At 45.0% G+C, this 19,727-nt stretch overlaps 1 protein-coding gene across 1 annotated transcript in view; it reads left to right on the forward strand.

Annotated features, from left to right (window-relative positions):
• Positions 1 to 19,727, forward strand: part of scube1 (signal peptide, CUB domain, EGF-like 1) — a gene marked incomplete at both ends in the record, with an annotated part of 73,096 nt that overhangs the window by 48,991 nt on the left and 4,378 nt on the right. The window contains one exon of the mRNA XM_079581108.1: positions 5,005 to 5,130. Coding sequence (XP_079437234.1) covers positions 5,005 to 5,130 — 126 coding nt within the window. The remainder of the gene's footprint in view (positions 1 to 5,004; positions 5,131 to 19,727) is intronic.

Consider the following 19,727-nt stretch of genomic DNA (forward strand, 5'->3'; position numbering starts at 1 on the left):
CTGGTGGCCGGGCCTCTGCCCACGGGGCCCGGCCGGGCACAGCCCGAAGGGACGACGTGGGCCCGCCCTCCTGTGGACCCACCACCCGCAGAGGGATCCGTAGGGGTCGGGTGCGGAGAGGACTGGGTGGCAGTCAGAGGCAGGTGCCTCGACGACCTGGTCCGCATGCACAGCTTCTGGCGTTCGGGACATGGAACGTCACCTCACTGGGGGGGAGGAGCCTGAGCTTGTGCGGGAGGTTGAGAGATACCAACTAGATATAGTCGGGCTCACCTCCACGCACAGCTTGGGTTCCGGATCCCAACTCCTGGAGAGAGGCTGGACTCTCCATGTTTCTGGAGTTGCCCGCGGGAAGAGACGGCGGGCTGGGGTGGGTTTGCTCATATCCCCCCAGCTCAGCCGCCACGTGTTGGAGTTCACCCCGGTGGACGAGAGGGTCGCGTCCCTACGCCTCCGGGTCGGGGACAGGTCTCTCACCGTTGTCTCGGCCTACGGGCCCAACATCGGTGCAGAGTACCCGGCCTTCTTGGAGTCCCTGGGAGGGTTACTAGATAGTGCTCCGACTGGGGACTCCATTGTTCTACTGGGGGACTTCAACGCCCACGTGGGCAACGACAGTGAGACCTGGGAGGGAGTGATTGGGAAGAACGGCCTCCCCGATCTGAACCCGAGTGGTGTTCTGTTATTGGACTTCTGTGCTAGTCACGGTTTGTCCATAACGAACACCATGTTCGAGCACAAGGGTGTCCATAAGTGCACGTGGCACCAGGACACCCTAGGCAGGAGGTCGATGATCGACTTTGTAGTTGTGTCGTCTGACCTCCGGCCGCGTGTCTCGGACACTCAGGTGAAGAGAGGGGCTGAGCTGGTGGTGAGCTGGATCCGCTGGCAGGGGAGGAAGCCGGTCAGACCTGGCAGGCCCAAGCGTGTTGTGAGGGTCTGCTGGGAACGTCTGGCGGATCCCTCTGTCAGTGGGGTCTTCAACTCCCACCTCCGGAAGAGCTTCACCCAGATTCCGGGGGAGGCGGGGGACATGGAGTCCGAGTGGACTCTGTTCTCCTCCTCCATTGTCGATGCGGCTGCTCGTAGTTGTGGCCGTAAGGTCTCTGGTGCCTGTCGCGGCGGCAATCCCCGAACCCGGTGGTGGCGCCCGGAAGTAAGGGATGCCGTCAAGCTGAAGAAGGAGTCCTACCTGGCCTTGTTGGCTTGTGGGACTCCTGAGGCAGCTGAGAGGTACCGGCAGGCCAAGCGTGCTGCAGCTCGTGCGGTCGCGGAGGCTAAAACTCGGGTCTGGGAGGAGTTCGGGGAGGCCATGGAGGAAGACTATCGGTCGGCCTCGAAGAGATTCTGGCAAACCATCCGGCGCCTCAGGAGGGGGAAGCAGTGCTTCACCAACACTGTTTACAGTGCGGGTGGGGAGCTGCTGACCTCGACTGGGGATGTCGTCGGGCGGTGGAAGGAGTACTTCGAGGATCTCCTCAACCCCGTCGTCACGTCTTCCAATGAGGAAGCAGAGGCTGGGGACTCGGAGGTGGGCTCGTCCATCACCGGGGCTGAAGTCACCAAGGTGGTGAGAAAGCTCCTCGGTGGCTCCGGGGGTGGATGAGATTCGCCCTGAGTACCTTAAGTCTCTGGATGTTGTAGGACTGTCTTGGCTGACACGTCTCTGCAACATCGCGTGGCGGTCGGGGACAGCGCCCCTGGATTGGCAGACCGGGGTGGTGGTCCCTCTCTTTAAGAAGGGGGATCGGAGGGTGTGTTCCAATTACAGAGGAATCACCCTCCTTAGCCTCCCCGGTAAGGTCTACTCCAGGGTGCTGGAGAGGAGGATCCGGCCGATAGTTGAACCTCGGATTCAGGAGGAACAATGCGGTTTTCGATGAAGATTTAAGAAGAAGAAGAAGATTTAAGAAGAAGAAGATTTAAGGAGAAGAAGAAGATTTAAGGAGAAGAAGATTTAAGAAGAAGAAGAAGATTTAAGAAGAAGAAGAAGATTTAAGAAGAAGAAGAAGATTTAAGAAGAAGAAGATTTAAGAAGAAGAAGAAGATTTAAGAAGAAGAAGATTTAAGAAGAAGAAGATTAAGAAGAAGAAGATTTAAGGAGAAGAAGAAGAAGATTTAAGAAGAAGAAGATTTAAGAAGAAGAAGATTTAAGAAGAAGAAGATTTAAGAAGAAGAAGAAGATTTAAGAAGAAGAAGAAGATTTAAGAAGAAGAAGAAGATTTAAGAAGAAGAAGAAGATTTAAGAAGAAGAAGAAGATTTAAGAAGAAGAAGATTTAAGAAGAAGAAGATTTAAGAAGAAGAAGAAGAAGAAGATTTAAGAAGAAGAAGAAGAAGATTTAAGAAGAAGAAGAAGATTTAAGAAGAAGAAGAAGATTTAAGAAGAAGAAGAAGATTTAAGAAGAAGAAGAAGATTTAAGAAGAAGAAGAAGAAGAAGATTTAAGGAGAAGAAGAAGATTTAAGAAGAAGAAGAAGATTTAAGAAGAAGAAGATTTAAGAAGAAGAAGAAGATTTAAGAAGAAGAAGAAAATTTAAGGAGAAGAAGAAGAAGAAGATTTAAGAAGAAGAAGAAGATTTAAGAAGAAGAAGAAGAAGATTTAAGAAGAAGAAGATTTAAGAAGAAGAAGAAGATTTAAGAAGAAGAAGAAGATTTAAGAAAAAGAAGAAGATTTAAGAAGAAGAAGAAGATTTAAGAAGAAGAAGAAGATTTAAGAAGAAGAAGAAGAAGATTTAAGAAGAAGAAGATTTAAGGAGAAGAAGATTTAAGAAGAAGAAGAAGAAGATTTAAGAAGAAGAAGAAGATTTAAGAAGAAGAAGAAGAAGATTTAAGAAGAAGAAGATTTAAGGAGAAGAAGATTTAAGAAGAAGAAGAAGAAGATTTAAGAAGAAGAAGAAGATTTAAGAAGAAGAAGAAGATTTAAGAAGAAGAAGAAGATTTAAGAAGAAGATTTAAGAAGAAGAAGAAGAAGATTTAAGAAGAAGAAGAAGATTTAAGGAGAAGAAGAAGATTTAAGGAGAAGAAGAAGATTTAAGAAGAAAAGGAAGATTTAAGAAGAAGAAGATTTAAGAAGAAGAAGAAGATTTAAGGAAAAGAAGAAGATTTAAGAAGAAGAAGATTTAAGAAGAAGAAGATTTAAGAAGAAGAAGAAGATTTAAGAAGAAGAAGATTTAAGAAGAAGAAGATTTAAGAAGAAGAAGAAGATTTAAGGAGAAGAAGAAGATTTAAGAAGAAGATTTAAGAAGAAGATTTAAGAAGAAGAAGATTTAAGAAGAAGATTTAAGAAGAAGAAGAAGAAGAATTAGAAGATTTAAGAAGAAGAAGAAGATTTAAGAAGAAGATTTAAGAAGAAGAAGAAGAAGATTTAAGAAGAAGAAGAAGATTTAAGGAGAAGAAGAAGATTTAAGGAGAAGAAGAAGATTTAAGAAGAAAAGGAAGATTTAAGAAGAAGAAGATTTAAGAAGAAGAAGAAGATTTAAGGAAAAGAAGAAGATTTAAGAAGAAGAAGATTTAAGAAGAAGAAGATTTAAGAAGAAGAAGAAGATTTAAGAAGAAGAAGATTTAAGAAGAAGAAGAAGATTTAAGAAGAAGATGATTTAAGAAGAAGAAGAAGAAGATTTAAGAAGAAGAAGAAGATTTAAGAAGAAGAAGAAGATTTAAGAAGAAGAAGATTTAAGAAGAAGAAGATGATTTAAGAAGAAGATTTAAGAAGAAGAAGAAGAAGATTTAAGAAGAAGAAGAAGATTTAAGAAGAAGAAGAAGAAGATTTAAGAAGAAGAAGAAGATTTAAGAAGAAGAAGAAGAAGAAGATTTAAGAAGAAGAAGAAGATTTAAGAAGAAGAAGAAGATTTAAGAAGAAGAAGAAGATTTAAGAAGAAGAAGAAGAAGAAGATTTAAGAAGAAGAAGAAGAAGATTTAAGAAGAAGATTTAAGAAGAAGAAGAAGATTTAAGAAGAAGAAGAAGATTTAAGAAGAAGAAGAAGAAGATTTAAGAAGAAGAAGAAGAAGATTTAAGAAGAAGAAGAAGATTTAAGAAGAAGAAGAAGATTTAAGAAGAAGAAGATTTAAGAAGAAGAAGATGATTTAAGAAGAAGATTTAAGAAGAAGAAGAAGAAGATTTAAGAAGAAGAAGAAGATTTAAGAAGAAGAAGAAGAAGATTTAAGAAGAAGAAGAAGATTTAAGAAGAAGAAGAAGAAGAAGATTTAAGAAGAAGAAGAAGATTTAAGAAGAAGAAGAAGATTTAAGAAGAAGAAGAAGATTTAAGAAGAAGAAGAAGATTTAAGAAGAAGAAGAAGAAGAAGATTTAAGAAGAAGAAGAAGAAGATTTAAGAAGAAGATTTAAGAAGAAGAAGAAGATTTAAGAAGAAGAAGAAGATTTAAGAAGAAGAAGAAGATTTAAGGAGAAGAAGAAGATTTAAGAAGAAGATTTAAGAAGAAGATTTAAGAAGAAGAAGAAGATTTAAGAAGAAGAAGAAGATTTAAGAAGAAGAAGAAGATTCAAAGAGAAAAAAAAAAGAAAAATCCAGATGAGCCTTTACATTTCCCTTTATCACCATGATGCTCCTCCTCCAGACTCATGAGGCTCCTCCTCCAGACTCATGAGGCTCCTCCTCCAGACTCATGAGGCTCCTCCTCCAGACTCACGAGGCTCCTCCTCCAGACTCACGAGGCTCCTCCTCCAGACTCACGAGGCTCCTCCTCCAGACTCATGATGCTCCTCCTCCAGACTCACAAGGCTCCTCCTCCAGACTCACGAGGCTCCTCCTCCAGACTCGTGAGGCTCCTCCTCCAGACTCATGAGGCTCCTCCTCCAGACTCATGAGGCTCCTCCTCCAGACTCGTTGCTGCTCCACTGGAGAAACGTTCTGTGGACTGATGAACCCAAAGTTGTTGTCGGTTCTTCTTCTGGCAGGAGGCTGGATTAACGCTCACAGATCTGTGTTTGTTCTGAGGTTTCTTCTTCTCCTGGTGGCCTGACGTTCTTCTTCTTCTTCTGGTTTCAGACATGGACGAGTGTGAGAACGACTATAACGGAGGCTGCGTTCACGAGTGCATCAACATCCCGGGGAACTACCGCTGCACCTGCTACGACGGCTTCATGCTGGCCCACGACGGACACAACTGCCTGGGTAAGGGTTCCTCCGGGTTCCTCTGGGTTCCTCTGGGTTCCTCTGGGTTCCTCCGGGTTCCTCTGGGTTCCTCCGGGTTCCTCTGGGTTCCTCCGGGTTCCTCTACCGCTAAAACATGTACAATAGGCAAGGGTGAGTGGTTGTTGGTGGTGACTGTGGCTACAATAGAAGTTTAGGACTTCATGGAGCTGTGAGCTGGACTCCTCGCTTAGGTTTCATCCATTTTCAAGGGTGGGAAGTACTCGAGTAGAGGTGGGAAGTACTGCTTGAGTAGAGGTGGGTGATACTCGAGTAGAGGTGGGAAGTACTGGAGTAGAGAGGTGGGAAGTACTGGAGTAGAGGTGGGAAGTACTGGAGTAGAGGTGGAAAGTACTTGAGTAGAGGTGGGAAGTACTGGAGTAGAGGTGGAAAGTACTTGAGTAGAGGTGGGGAAGTACTGGAGTAGAGGTGGGAAGTACTGGAGTAGAGGTGGGAAGTACTGGAGTAGAGGTGGGAAGTACTGGAGTAGAGGTGGGAAGTACTTGAGTAGAGGTGGGAAGTACTGGAGTAGAGGTGGGAAGTACTTGAGTAGAGGTGGGAAGTACTGGAGTAGAGGTGGGAAGTACTGGAGTAGAGGTGGGAAGTACTTGAGTAGAGGTGGGAAGTACTGGAGTAGAGGTGGGAAGTACTGGAGTAGAGGTGGAAGTACTGGAGTAGAGGTGGGAAGTACTGGAGTAGAGGTGGGTCGTACTTGAGTAGAGGGGGAAGTACTTGAGTAGAGGTGTGAAGTACTTGAGTAGAGGTGTGAAGTACTTGAGTAGAGGTGGGAAGTACTGGAGTAGAGGTGGGAAGTACTTGAGTAGAGGTGGGAAGTACTGGAGTAGAGGTGGGAAGTACTGGAGTAGGAGGGGAAAGTACTTGAGTAGAGGTGGGAAGTACTGAGTAGAGGTGGGAAGTACTGGAGTAGAGGTGGGAAAGTACTGGAGTAGAGGTGGGAAGTACTGGAGTAGAGGTTGGAAAGTACTTGAGTAGAGGTGGGAAGTACTGGAGTAGAGGTGGAAAGTACTTGAGTAGAGGTGGGAAGTACTGGAGTAGAGGTGGAAGTACTTGAGTAGAGGTGGGAAGTACTGGAGTAGAGGTGGGAAGTACTGGAGTAGAGGTGGAAAGTACTGGAGTAGAGGTGGGAAGTACTGGAGTAGAGGTGGAAAGTACTTGAGTAGAGGTGGGAAGTACTTGAGTAGAGGTGGGAAGTACTTGAGTAGAGGTGGGAAGTACTGGAGTAGAGGTGGGAAGTACTGGAGTTAGAGGTGGGAAGTACTGGAGTAGAGGTGGAAAGTACTTGAGTAGAGGTGGAAGTACTGGAGTAGAGGTGGGAAGTACTGGAGAGTAGAGGTGGGAAGTACTGGAGTAGAGGTGGAAGTACTGGAGTAGAGGTGGGACGTACTGGAGTAGAGTGGGTCGTACTTGAGTAGAGGTGGAAAGTACTGGAGTAGAGGTGGGAAGTACTGGAGTAGAGGTGGGAAGTACTGGAGTAGAGGTGGGAAGTACTGGAGTAGAGGTGGAAGTACTGGAGTAGAGGTGGGAAGTACTGGAGTAGAGGTGGGTCGTACTGGAGTAGAGGTGGGAAGTACTTGAGTAGAGGTGGGAAGTACTGGAGTAGAGGTGGGAAGTACTGGAGTAGAGGTGGGGAAGTACTGGAGTAGAGGTGGGAAGTACTTGAGTAGAGGTGGGAAGTACTGGAGTAGAGGTGGGAAGTACTTGAGTAGAGGTGGGAAGTACTGAGTAGAGGTGGGACGTACTGGAGTAGAGGTGGGAAGTACTGGAGTAGAGGTGGGAAGTACTGGAGTAGAGGTGGGTCGTACTTGAGTAGAGGTGGGAAGTACTGGAGTAGAGGTGGGAAGTACTGGAGTAGAGGTGGGAAGTACTGGAGTAGAGGTGGGTAGTACTTGAGTAGAGGTGGGAAGTACTGGAGTAGAGGTGGGAAGTACTGGAGAGGGGTGTACTGAGTAGAGGTGGGAAGTACTGGAGTAGAGGTGGGAAGTACTGAGTAGAGGTGGGAAGTACTGGAGTAGAGGTGGGAAGTACTGGAGTAGAGGTGGGAAGTACTTGAGTAGAGGTGGAAGTACTGGAGTAGAGGTGGAAGTACTGGAGTAGAGGTGGGAAGTACTGGAGTAGAGGTGGGAAGTACTGGAGTAGAGGTGGGTCGTACTTGAGTAGAGGTGGGAAGTACTGGAGTAGAGGTGGGAAGTACTGGAGTAGAGGCGGGTAGTACTCTAGTAGAGGTGGGAAGTACTGGAGTAGAGGTGGGAAGTACTGGAGTAGAGGTGGGAAGTACTGGAGTAGAGGTGGGTCGTACTGGAGTAGAGGTGGGAAGTACTGGAGTAGAGGTGGAAGTACTGGAGTAGAGGTGGGAAGTACTGGAGTAGAGGTGGGAAGTACTGGAGTAGAGGTGGAAAGTACTGGAGTAGAGGTGGAAGTACTGGAGTAGAGGTGGGTAGTACTGGAGTAGAGGTGGGAAGTACTGGAGTAGAGGTGGGAAAGTACTGGAGTAGAGGTGGGAAGTACTGGAGTAGAGGTGGAAGTACTGGAGTAGAGGTGGAAGTACTGGAGTAGAGGTGGGAAGTACTGGAGTAGAGGTGGGAAGTACTGGAGTAGAGGTTGGAAGTACTGGAGTAGAGGTGGGAAGTACTGGAGTAGAGGTGGGTCGTACTTGAGTAGAGGTGGGAAGTACTCAGGCGGGTGATACTCTAGTAGAGGTGGGAAGTACTGGAGTAGAGGTGGGAAGTACTGGAGTAGAGGTGGGAAGTACTGGAGTAGAGGTGGGTCGTACTTGAGTAGAGGTGGGAAGTACTGGAGTAGAGGTGGAAAGTACTGGAGTAGAGGTGGGAAGTACTGGAGTAGAGGTGGAAAGTACTGGAGTAGAGGTGGAAAGTACTGGAGTAGAGGTGGGAAGTACTGGAGTAGAGGTGGGTCGTACTGGAGTAGAGGTGGGAAGTACTGGAGTAGAGGTGGAAAGTACTGGAGTAGAGGTGGGAAGTACTGGAGTAGAGGTGGGAAGTACTGGAGTAGAGGTGGGAAGTACTGGAGTAGAGGTGGGAAGTACTGGAGTAGAGGTGGGAAGTACTGGAGTAGAGGTGGGAAGTACTGGAGTAGAGGTGGGAAGTACTGGAGTAGAGGTGGGTCGTACTTGAGTAGAGGTGGGAAGTACTGGAGTAGAGGTGGGTCGTACTGGAGTAGAGGTGGGTCGTACTTGAGTAGAGGTGGGAAGTACTGGAGTAGAGGTGGGAAGTACTGGAGTAGAGGTGGGTCGTACTTGAGTAGAGGTGGGAAGTACTGGAGTACAGGCGGGTGATACTCTAGTAGAGGTGGGAAGTACTGGAGTAGAGGTGGGAAGTACTGGAGTAGAGGTGGGAAGTACTGGAGTACAGGCGGGTGATACTCTAGTAGAGGTGGGAAGTACTGGAGTAGAGGTGGGAAGTACTGGAGTAGAGGTGGGAAGTACTGGAGTACAGGCGGGTGATACTCTAGTAGAGGTGGGAAGTACTGGAATAGAGGTGGAAAGTACTTGAGTAGAGGTGGGAAGTACTGGAGTAGAGGTGGAAAGTACTTGAGTAGAGGTGGGAAGTACTGGAGTAGAGGTGGGAAGTACTGGAGTAGAGGTGGGAAGTACTGGAGTAGAGGTGGGAAGTACTGGAGTAGAGGTGGAAAGTACTTGAGTAGAGGTGGGAAGTACTGGAGTAGAGGTGGGAAGTACTGGAGTAGAGGTGGGAAGTACTGGAGTAGAGGTGGAAAGTACTTGAGTAGAGGTGGGAAGTACTGGAGTAGAGGTGGGAAGTACTGGAGTAGAGGTGGGAAGTACTGGAGTAGAGGTGGGAAGTACTGGAGTAGAGGTGGGAAGTACTGGAGTAGAGGTGGAAAGTACTTGAGTAGAGGTGGGAAGTACTGGAGTAGAGGTGGGAAGTACTGGAGTAGAGGTGGGAAGTACTGGAGTAGAGGTGGGAAGTACTGGAGTAGAGGTGGGAAGTACTGGAGTAGAGGTGGGAAGTACTGGAGTAGAGGTGGGAAGTACTCAAACAGAGGTGAGAAGTTTTTATTTAATTTTTGTCACATTTTGGTTGAGTTTTTTTCACATTTTTGTGTAATTTTTGTCACTTTTTTGTAGAATTTTTGTTGACTTTTTGTCACTTTTTGGCTGAATTTTTGTCACATTGTTGTTTAATTTTTGTCACTTTTGGGTTGAGTTTGTTTCACATTTTGGTTGAATTTTTGTCACATTTTTGTCACTTTTTGGCTGAATTTTTGTCACATTTTTGTAACATTTTTGTTTAATTTTTGTCATTTTTTTGTTGAATTTTTGTCACTTTTTGGTTGAATTTTTGTCACATTTTTGTTAAATTTTTGTAATTTTTTTGTTGAATTTTTGTCACTTTTTGGTTGAGTTTTTTGTCACTTTTTTGTTGAATTTTTGTCACATTTTTGTCACATTTTTGTAAAATTTTGGTAATTTTTTTGTTGAATTTTTGTCACTTTTGGGTTGAGTTTTTTTTCACATTTTTGTGTAATTTTTGTATCTTTTTTGTCACTTTTTGGTTGAATTTTTGTCACATTTTTGTCACATTTTTGTCACATTTTTGTCATTTTTTTGTCACATTTTTGTCACATTTTTGTCATTTTTTTGTTGAATTTTTGTCACATTTTTGTCATTTTTTGGTTGAATTTTTGTCACTTTTTTGTTGAATTTTTGTCATTTTTTTTGTTGAATTTTCGTCATTTTTTTGTTGCGTTTACATCCTTGTTTTCTCATTTTTTGTGGCTGTTTTGGTGCTTTTTTTCCCAAGAAGCTTTGTGATTAGGGTCAAGCCAAACTGGAGAATATCAGACGTTCTCCTTCCCCCGGGCTCCAAAGTTTTACAAACAGGGCCGGGGTCTGAAAGTCCCGCCGTGTGGCTTTAACGGCGTTTCCCGCGGCGTTTCGCTCTTCTGTTGTGGTTCCTCTGCTGCTCCGACATCTCCAAACATCTGTGACATGTGGAACATCTGTCAGGAGGAAGCGGCTCTTTATAGAACGGGGATGTGGCCTGAATCAAACAGTGTTTTCCGTCTAATCGCTGTCACATTGACTCCGGGACGTTTTGTTTTTGCAGCTGCTGTAGAGACGCTTTCACACAGGGTCAGTTTTTAGATGGTTTTCTCCCTTTACAGCTTAGTTTTCATGTCAGAGTAAAGATGTGTCATTTTGTGGCTTTAACCTCTTACCACCCGCCTGAACCATTCTGTCCTCTTTGGTTATTATATAGGCCTGTGTAGCACCTCATTTGAAAGCTAAGACCCACAAAACTGAGCTTTTCCTCGCGTTGTTGCTGTGTTGTGTCACCTTTTTTTTTTTTTCTGTTTTTCCATTTTTGTCACATTCGCGTTTTTGTTGAATTTTTGTTTAATTTTAGTCACATTTTTGTCACTTTTTTGTTGAATTTGTGTGAAATTTGTGTTGAATTTTTGTCCCTTTTTCTTTTAATTTTTGTCACTTTTTGGTTGAGTTTTTTTCACATTTTTGTTGAATTGTCACTTTTTTTAATTGTTGTCACTTTTTTGTTGAATTTTTGTTAAATTTTTGTTGAATTTTTGTAGAATTTTTGTCACATTTTTGTCTTTTTTTTTTAAATTTTAGTCACATTTTTGGGTTGAGTTATTTTCACATTTTTGTTGAATTTTTTTTTTATTTTTTGTTGAATTTTTGTTGAATTTTTGTCACATTTTTGTCACTTTTTTGTTGAATTTTTGTTAAATTTTTGTTGAATTTTTGTCACATTTTTGGTTTAGATTTTGTCACATTTTTGTTGAAATTTTGTCACTTTTTTATTGAAATTTTGTCACTTTTTGGTTGAATTTTTGTCATTTTTTTGTTGCGTTTACATCCTTGTTTTCTCATTTTTTGTGGCTGTTTGGGTGCTTTTTGATTAGGGTTAAGCAAAACTGGAGAAAATGGGATCCGTTCAGGTGGGAGTTCAGAGGTTAAGACTAAAGTGTGTGTTTTTAAGACCAGTTCCTCTAAACCAGGGGTGTCAAAGTAAGTCCCGTTCCTGTGCGGAGTTATGATTTTTTAAAGAATAACCAGAATGCTCACTCTGGCCACTAGGGGGCATTACATTAAAAAAAGGAATGAGTTCCACACGTGTCCAGCAGAGGGCACTGACATAATGAGAGCTCAGGATATGAACAACACATTATATAGCCACGTGGTAAATGGACAGTCTGCCCCTGTTAAAGCCCTGTTAAAGCCCTGTTAAAGCCCTGTTATAGCCCTGTTATAGCCCTGTTAAAGCCCTGTTAAAGCCCTGTTATAGCCCTGTTAAAGCCCTGTTAAAGCCCTGTTAAAGCCCTGTTATAGCCCTGTTATAGCCCTGTTATAGCCCTGTTAAAGCCCTGTTAAAGCCCTGTTAAAGCCCTGTTAAAGCCCTGTTAAAGCCCTGTTATAGCCCTGTTAAAGCCCTGTTAAAGCCCTGTTAAAGCCCTGTTAAAGCCCTGTTAAAGCCCTGTTATAGCCCTGTTAAAGCCCTGTTAAAGCCCTGTTAAAGCCCTGTTATAGCCCTGTTAAAGCCCTGTTATAGCCCTGTTAAAGCCCTGTTAAAGCCCTGTTATAGCCCTGTTAAAGCCCTGTTATAGCCCTGTTATAGCCCTGTTATAGCCCTGTTAAAGCCCTGTTAAAGCCCTGTTAAAGCCCTGTTAAAGCCCTGTTAAAGCCCTGTTAAAGCCCTGTTAAAGCCCTGTTAAAGCCCTGTTAAAGCCCTGTTAAAGCCCTGTTAAAGCCCTGTTATAGCCCTGTTAAAGCCCTGTTAAAGCCCTGTTAAAGCCCTGTTATAGCCCTGTTAAAGCCCTGTTAAAGCCCTGTTATAGCCCTGTTAAAGCCCTGTTAAAGCCCTGTTAAAGCCCCGTTATAGCCCTGTTAAAGCCCTGTTAAAGCCCTGTTATAGCCCTGTTAAAGCCCTGTTATAGCCCTGTTATAGCCCTGTTATAGCCCTGTTAAAGCCCTGTTAAAGCCCTGTTAAAGCCCTGTTAAAGCCCTGTTAAAGCCCTGTTAAAGCCCTGTTAAAGCCCTGTTAAAGCCCTGTTAAAGCCCTGTTAAAGCCCTGTTAAAGCCCTGTTAAAGCCCTGTTATAGCCCTGTTAAAGCCCTGTTAAAGCCCTGTTAAAGCCCTGTTATAGCCCTGTTAAAGCCCTGTTAAAGCCCTGTTATAGCCCTGTTAAAGCCCTGTTAAAGCCCTGTTATAGCCCTGTTATAGCCCTGTTAAAGCCCTGTTAAAGCCCTGTTAAAGCCCTGTTAAAGCCCTGTTAAAGCCCTGTTAAAGCCCTGTTAAAGCCCCGTTATAGCCCTGTTAAAGCCCTGTTAAAGCCCTGTTATAGCCCTGTTAAAGCCCCGTTAAAGCCCTGTTAAAGCCCTGTTATAGCCCTGTTAAAGCCCTGTTAAAGCCCTGTTAAAGCCCTGTTAAAGCCCTGTTAAAGCCCTGTTAAAGCCCTGTTAAAGCCCTGTTAAAGCCCTGTTAAAGCCCTGTTATAGCCCCGTTAAAGCCCCGTTAAAGCCCTGTTATAGCCCTGTTAAAGCCCTGTTATAGCCCTGTTAAAGCCCTGTTAAAGCCCTGTTATAGCCCTGTTATAGCCCTGTTATAGCCCTGTTATAGCCCTGTTATAGCCCTGTTATAGCCCTGTTATAGCCCTGTTATAGCCCTGTTATAGCCCTGTTAAAGCCCTGTTAAAGCCCTGTTAAAGCCCTGTTATAGCCCTGTTATAGCCCTGTTATAGCCCTGTTATAGCCCTGTTATAGCCCTGTTATAGCCCTGTTATAGCCCTGTTATAGCCCTGTTATAGCCCTGTTATAGCCCCGTTATAGCCCTGTTATAGCCCTGTTAAAGCCCTGTTATAGCCCTGTTATAGCCCTGTTATAGCCCTGTTATAGCCCTGTTATAGCCCTGTTATAGCCCTGTTATAGCCCTGTTATAGCCCCGTTAAAGCCCCGTTATAGCCCTGTTATAGCCCTGTTAAAGCCCTGTTATAGCCCTGTTATAGCCCTGTTATAGCCCTGTTAAAGCCCTGTTAAAGCCCTGTTAAAGCCCTGTTATAGCCCTGTTATAGCCCTGTTATAGCCCTGTTATAGCCCTGTTATAGCCCTGTTATAGCCCTGTTATAGCCCTGTTATAGCCCTGTTATAGCCCTGTTATAGCCCTGTTATAGCCCTGTTATAGCCCTGTTATAGCCCTGTTATAGCCCTGTTATAGCCCCGTTATAGCCCCGTTAAAGCCCTGTTATAGCCCTGTTATAGCCCCGTTAAAGCCCTGTTAAAGCCCTGTTATAGCCCTGTTATAGCCCTGTTATAGCCCTGTTATAGCCCTGTTATAGCCCTGTTATAGCCCTGTTATAGCCCTGTTATAGCCCTGTTATAGCCCTGTTATAGCCCTGTTATAGCCCTGTTATAGCCCTGTTATAGCCCTGTTATAGCCCTGTTATAGCCCTGTTATAGCCCTGTTATAGCCCTGTTATAGCCCCGTTAAAGCCCTGTTATAGCCCTGTTATAGCCCCGTTAAAGCCCTGTTAAAGCCCTGTTATAGCCCTGTTATAGCCCTGTTATAGCCCTGTTATAGCCCTGTTATAGCCCTGTTAAAGCTCTGTTATAGCCCCGTTAAAGCCCTGTTATAGCCCTGTTAAAGCCCTGTTAAAGCCCTGTTATAGCCCTGTTATAGCCCTGTTATAGCCCTGTTAAAGCCCTGTTAAAGCCCTGTTATAGCCCTGTTAAAGCCCTGTTAAAGCCCTGTTATAGCCCTGTTAAAGCCCGGTTAAAGCCCTGTTAAAGCCCTGTTAAAGCCCTGTTATAGCCCTGTTAAAGCCCTGTTAAAGCCCTGTTATAGCCCTGTTAAAGCCCTGTTATAGCCCTGTTAAAGCCCTGTTAAAGCCCTGTTAAAGCCCTGTTATAGCCCTGTTATAGCCCGGTTATAGCCCGGTTATAGCCCTGTTATAGCCCTGTTATAGCCCGGTTATAGCCCGGTTATAGCCCTGTTATAGCCCTGTTATAGCCCGGTTATAGCCCTGTTAAAGCCCTGTTATAGCCCTGTTATAGCCCTGTTAAAGCCCTGTTAAAGCCCTGTTATAGCCCTGTTAAAGCCCTGTTAAAGCCCTGTTAAAGCCCTGTTAAAGCCCTGTTATAGCCCGGTTATAGCCCTGTTAAAGCCCTGTTAAAGCCCTGTTATAGCCCTGTTAAAGCCCTGTTAAAGCCCTGTTATAGCCCTGTTAAAGCCCTGTTAAAGCCCTGTTATAGCCCTGTTAAAGCCCTGTTAAAGCCCTGTTAAAGCCCTGTTAAAGCCCTGTTAAAGCCCTGTTAAAGCCCTGTTATAGCCCTGTTAAAGCCCTGTTATAGCCCTGTTATAGCCCTGTTAAAGCCCTGTTAAAGCCCTGTTATAGCCCTGTTATAGCCCTGTTAAAGCCCTGTTATAGCCCTGTTAAAGCCCTGTTATAGCCCTGTTATAGCCCTGTTAAAGCCCTGTTAAAGCCCTGTTATAGCCCTGTTATAGCCCTGTTAAAGCCCTGTTAAAGCCCTGTTAAAGCCCTGTTATAGCCCTGTTAAAGCCCTGTTATAGCCCTGTTATAGCCCTGTTAAAGCCCTGTTAAAGCCCTGTTATAGCCCTGTTATAGCCCTGTTAAAGCCCTGTTATAGCCCTGTTAAAGCCCTGTTAAAGCCCTGTTATAGCCCTGTTATAGCCCTGTTATAGCCCTGTTAAAGCCCGGTTAAAGCCCTGTTAAAGCCCCGTTAAAGCCCCGTTAAAGCCCCGTTATAGCCCTGTTATAGCCCTGTTATAGCCCTGTTATAGCCCAGTTAAAGCCCTGTTATAGCCCTGTTAAAGCCCTGTTAAAGCCCTGTTAAAGCCCCGTTAAAGCCCCGTTATAGCCCCGTTATAGCCCTGTTATAGCCCTGTTATAGCCCTGTTAAAGCCCTGTTAAAGCCCTGTTATAGCCCTGTTATAGCCCTGTTATAGCCCTGTTAAAGCCCGGTTAAAGCCCTGTTAAAGCCCTGTTATAGCCCTGTTAAAGCCCTGTTAAAGCCCTGTTATAGCCCTGTTAAAGCCCTGTTATAGCCCTGTTATAGCCCTGTTAAAGCCCTGTTATAGCCCTGTTATAGCCCTGTTATAGCCCCGTTAAAGCCCCGTTAAAGCCCCGTTATAGCCCCGTTATAGCCCCGTTATAGCCCTGTTATAGCCCTGTTAAAGCCCTGTTAAAGCCCCGTTATAGCCCCGTTATAGCCCTGTTAAAGCCCTGTTATAGCCCTGTTATAGCCCTGTTAAAGCCCTGTTAAAGCCCTGTTAAAGCCCTGTTAAAGCCCTGTTATAGCCCTGTTATAGCCCTGTTAAAGCCCTGTTAAAGCCCTGTTAAAGCCCTGTTAAAGCCCTGTTATAGCCCTGTTATAGCCCTGTTAAAGCCCTGTTATAGCCCTGTTATAGCCCTGTTAAAGCCCTGTTAAAGCCCGGTTAAAGCCCGGTTAAAGCCCTGTTATAGCCCTGTTAAAGCCCTGTTATAGCCCTGTTAAAGCCCTGTTAAAGCCCCGTTAAAGCCCCGTTAAAGCCCCGTTAAAGCCCTGTTATAGCCCCGTTAAAGCCCCGTTAAAGCCCTGTTAAAGCCCCGTTAAAGCCCTGTTAAAGCCCCGTTAAAGCCCCGTTATAGCCCTGTTATAGCCCTGTTATAACCCGGTTATAGCCCTGTTATAGCCCTGTTAAAGCCCTGTTATAGCCCTGTTAAAGCCCTGTTAAAGCCCTGTTAAAGCCCTGTTATAGCCCTGTTATAGCCCTGTTAAAGCCCGGTTAAAGCCCTGTTATAGCCCTGTTAAAGCCCTGTTAAAGCCCTGTTATAGCCCTGTTATAGCCCTGTTAAAGCCCGGTTAAAGCCCTGTTATAGCCCTGTTAAAGCCCTGTTAAAGCCCTGTTAAAGCCCTGTTATAGCCCTGTTATAGCCCTGTTAAAGCCCTGTTAAAGCCCTGTTATAGCCCTGTTATAGCCCCGTTAAAGCCCTGTTATAGCCCTGTTATAGCCCTGTTATAGCCCTGTTATAGCCCTGTTAAAGCCCTGTTATAGCCCTGTTATAGCCCTGTTATAGCCCTGTTAAAGCCCTGTTATAGCCCTGTTATAGCCCTGTTATAGCCCCGTTAAAGCCCTGTTATAGCCCTGTTATAGCCCTGTTAAAGCCCTGTTAAAGCCCTGTTAAAGCCCTGTTATAGCCCTGTTATAGCCCTGTTATAGCCCTGTTAAAGCCCTGTTAAAGCCCTGTTAAAGCCCTGTTAAAGCCCTGTTATAGCCCTGTTAAAGCCCTGTTATAGCCCTGTTAAAGCCCTGTTAAAGCCCTGTTAAAGCCCTGTTATAGCCCTGTTAAAGCCCTGTTATAGCCCCGTTAAAGCCCCGTTAAAGCCCCGTTAAAGCCCTGTTAAAGCCCCGTTAAAGCCCCGTTAAAGCCCTGTTAAAGCCCTGTTATAGCCCTGTTAAAGCCCCGTTATAGCCCCGTTAAAGCCCCGTTAAAGCCCTGTTAAAGCCCTGTTATAGCCCTGTTATAGCCCTGTTATAGCCCTGTTAAAGCCCTGTTATAGCCCCGTTAAAGCCCCGTTAAAGCCCTGTTAAAGCCCTGTTATAGCCCTGTTATAGCCCTGTTATAGCCCTGTTAAAGCCCTGTTAAAGCCCTGTTAAAGCCCTGTTATAGCCCTGTTATAGCCCTGTTATAGCCCTGTTAAAGCCCTGTTAAAGCCCGGTTAAAGCCCTGTTATAGCCCTGTTATAGCCCTGTTAAAGCCCTGTTATAGCCCTGTTAAAGCCCTGTTAAAGCCCTGTTAAAGCCCTGTTATAGCCCTGTTATAGCCCTGTTATAGCCCTGTTAAAGCCCTGTTAAAGCCCGGTTAAAGCCCGGTTAAAGCCCTGTTATAGCCCTGTTATAGCCCTGTTAAAGCCCTGTTAAAGCCCTGTTAAAGCCCCGTTAAAGCCCCGTTAAAGCCCCGTTAAAGCCCTGTTAAAGCCCTGTTAAAGCCCTGTTAAAGCCCTGTTATAGCCCCGTTAAAGCCCCGTTAAAGCCCTGTTAAAGCCCTGTTATAGCCCTGTTAAAGCCCTGTTATAGCCCTGTTAAAGCCCTGTTAAAGCCCTGTTAAAGCCCTGTTAAAGCCCTGTTATAGCCCTGTTATAGCCCTGTTAAAGCCCTGTTAAAGCCCTGTTAAAGCCCTGTTATAGCCCTGTTAAAGCCCTGTTATAGCCCTGTTAAAGCCCTGTTAAAGCCCTGTTAAAGCCCTGTTAAAGCCCTGTTATAGCCCTGTTATAGCCCTGTTAAAGCCCTGTTAAAGCCCTGTTAAAGCCCCGTTATAGCCCTGTTATAGCCCTGTTAAAGCCCTGTTAAAGCCCGGTTAAAGCCCTGTTATAGCCCTGTTAAAGCCCTGTTAAAGCCCCGTTAAAGCCCCGTTAAAGCCCTGTTAAAGCCCTGTTAAAGCCCTGTTAAAGCCCTGTTATAGCCCTGTTAAAGCCCTGTTAAAGCCCTGTTAAAGCCCTGTTAAAGCCCTGTTAAAGCCCTGTTATAGCCCTGTTAAAGCCCTGTTAAAGCCCTGTTAAAGCCCTGTTATAGCCCTGTTATAGCCCTGTTATAGCCCTGTTAAAGCCCTGTTATAGCCCTGTTATAGCCCTGTTATAGCCCTGTTATAGCCCTGTTATAGCCCTGTTAAAGCCCTGTTAAAGCCCGGTTAAAGCCCTGTTATAGCCCTGTTAAAGCCCTGTTAAAGCCCCGTTAAAGCCCCGTTAAAGCCCTGTTAAAGCCCTGTTAAAGCCCTGTTAAAGCCCTGTTATAGCCCTGTTAAAGCCCTGTTAAAGCCCTGTTAAAGCCCTGTTAAAGCCCTGTTATAGCCCTGTTAAAGCCCTGTTAAAGCCCTGTTAAAGCCCTGTTAAAGCCCTGTTAAAGCCCTGTTAAAGCCCTGTTATAGCCCTGTTATAGCCCTGTTAAAGCCCTGTTAAAGCCCTGTTATAGCCCTGTTATAGCCCTGTTAAAGCCCTGTTAAAGCCCTGTTAAAGCCCTGTTAAAGCCCTGTTAAAGCCCTGTTATAGCCCTGTTATAGCCCTGTTATAGCCCTGTTAAAGCCCTGTTAAAGCCCTGTTAAAGCCCTGTTAAAGCCCTGTTAAAGCCCCGTTAAAGCCCCGTTAAAGCCCCGTTAAAGCCCTGTTAAAGCCCTGTTAAAGCCCTGTTATAGCCCTGTTATAGCCCTGTTATAGCCCTGTTAAAGCCCTGTTAAAGCCCTGTTAAAGCCCTGTTAAAGCCCTGTTAAAGCCCCGTTAAAGCCCTGTTAAAGCCCTGTTAAAGCCCTGTTAAAGCCCTGTTATAGCCCTGTTATAGCCCTGTTATAGCCCTGTTAAAGCCCTGTTATAGCCCTGTTAAAGCCCTGTTAAAGCCCTGTTAAAGCCCTGTTATAGCCCTGTTATAGCCCTGTTATAGCCCTGTTAAAGCCCTGTTAAAGCCCTGTTAAAGCCCTGTTAAAGCCCTGTTAAAGCCCCGTTAAAGCCCTGTTAAAGCCCCGTTAAAGCCCTGTTAAAGCCCTGTTAAAGCCCTGTTATAGCCCTGTTAAAGCCCTGTTATAGCCCGGTTAAAGCCCTGTTATAGCCCTGTTAAAGCCCTGTTAAAGCCCCGTTAAAGCCCCGTTAAAGCCCTGTTAAAGCCCTGTTAAAGCCCTGTTAAAGCCCTGTTATAGCCCTGTTAAAGCCCTGTTAAAGCCCTGTTAAAGCCCTGTTAAAGCCCTGTTAAAGCCCTGTTAAAGCCCTGTTATAGCCCTGTTATAGCCCTGTTAAAGCCCTGTTAAAGCCCTGTTATAGCCCTGTTATAGCCCTGTTAAAGCCCTGTTAAAGCCCTGTTAAAGCCCTGTTAAAGCCCTGTTAAAGCCCTGTTATAGCCCTGTTATAGCCCTGTTAAAGCCCTGTTAAAGCCCTGTTAAAGCCCTGTTAAAGCCCTGTTAAAGCCCGTTAAAGCCCCGTTAAAGCCCTGTTAAAGCCCTGTTAAAGCCCTGTTATAGCCCTGTTATAGCCCTGTTATAGCCCTGTTAAAGCCCTGTTAAAGCCCTGTTAAAGCCCTGTTAAAGCCCCGTTAAAGCCCTGTTAAAGCCCTGTTAAAGCCCTGTTATAGCCCTGTTAAAGCCCTGTTAAAGCCCTGTTATAGCCCTGTTAAAGCCCTGTTAAAGCCCCGTTAAAGCCCTGTTATAGCCCTGTTAAAGCCCTGTTAAAGCCCCGTTAAAGCCCCGTTAAAGCCCTGTTAAAGCCCTGTTAAAGCCCTGTTAAAGCCCTGTTATAGCCCTGTTAAAGCCCTGTTATAGCCCGGTTAAAGCCCTGTTATAGCCCTGTTAAAGCCCTGTTAAAGCCCCGTTAAAGCCCCGTTAAAGCCCTGTTAAAGCCCTGTTAAAGCCCTGTTATAGCCCTGTTATAGCCCTGTTAAAGCCCTGTTAAAGCCCTGTTAAAGCCCTGTTAAAGCCCTGTTATAGCCCTGTTAAAGCCCTGTTAAAGCCCTGTTAAAGCCCTGTTAAAGCCCTGTTATAGCCCTGTTAAAGCCCCGTTAAAGCCCTGTTAAAGCCCTGTTAAAGCCC

Source organism: Gobius niger (genome assembly GCF_951799975.1).
Source record: "Gobius niger genome assembly, chromosome: 22".
NCBI lineage: Eukaryota > Metazoa > Chordata > Actinopteri > Gobiiformes > Gobiidae > Gobius > Gobius niger.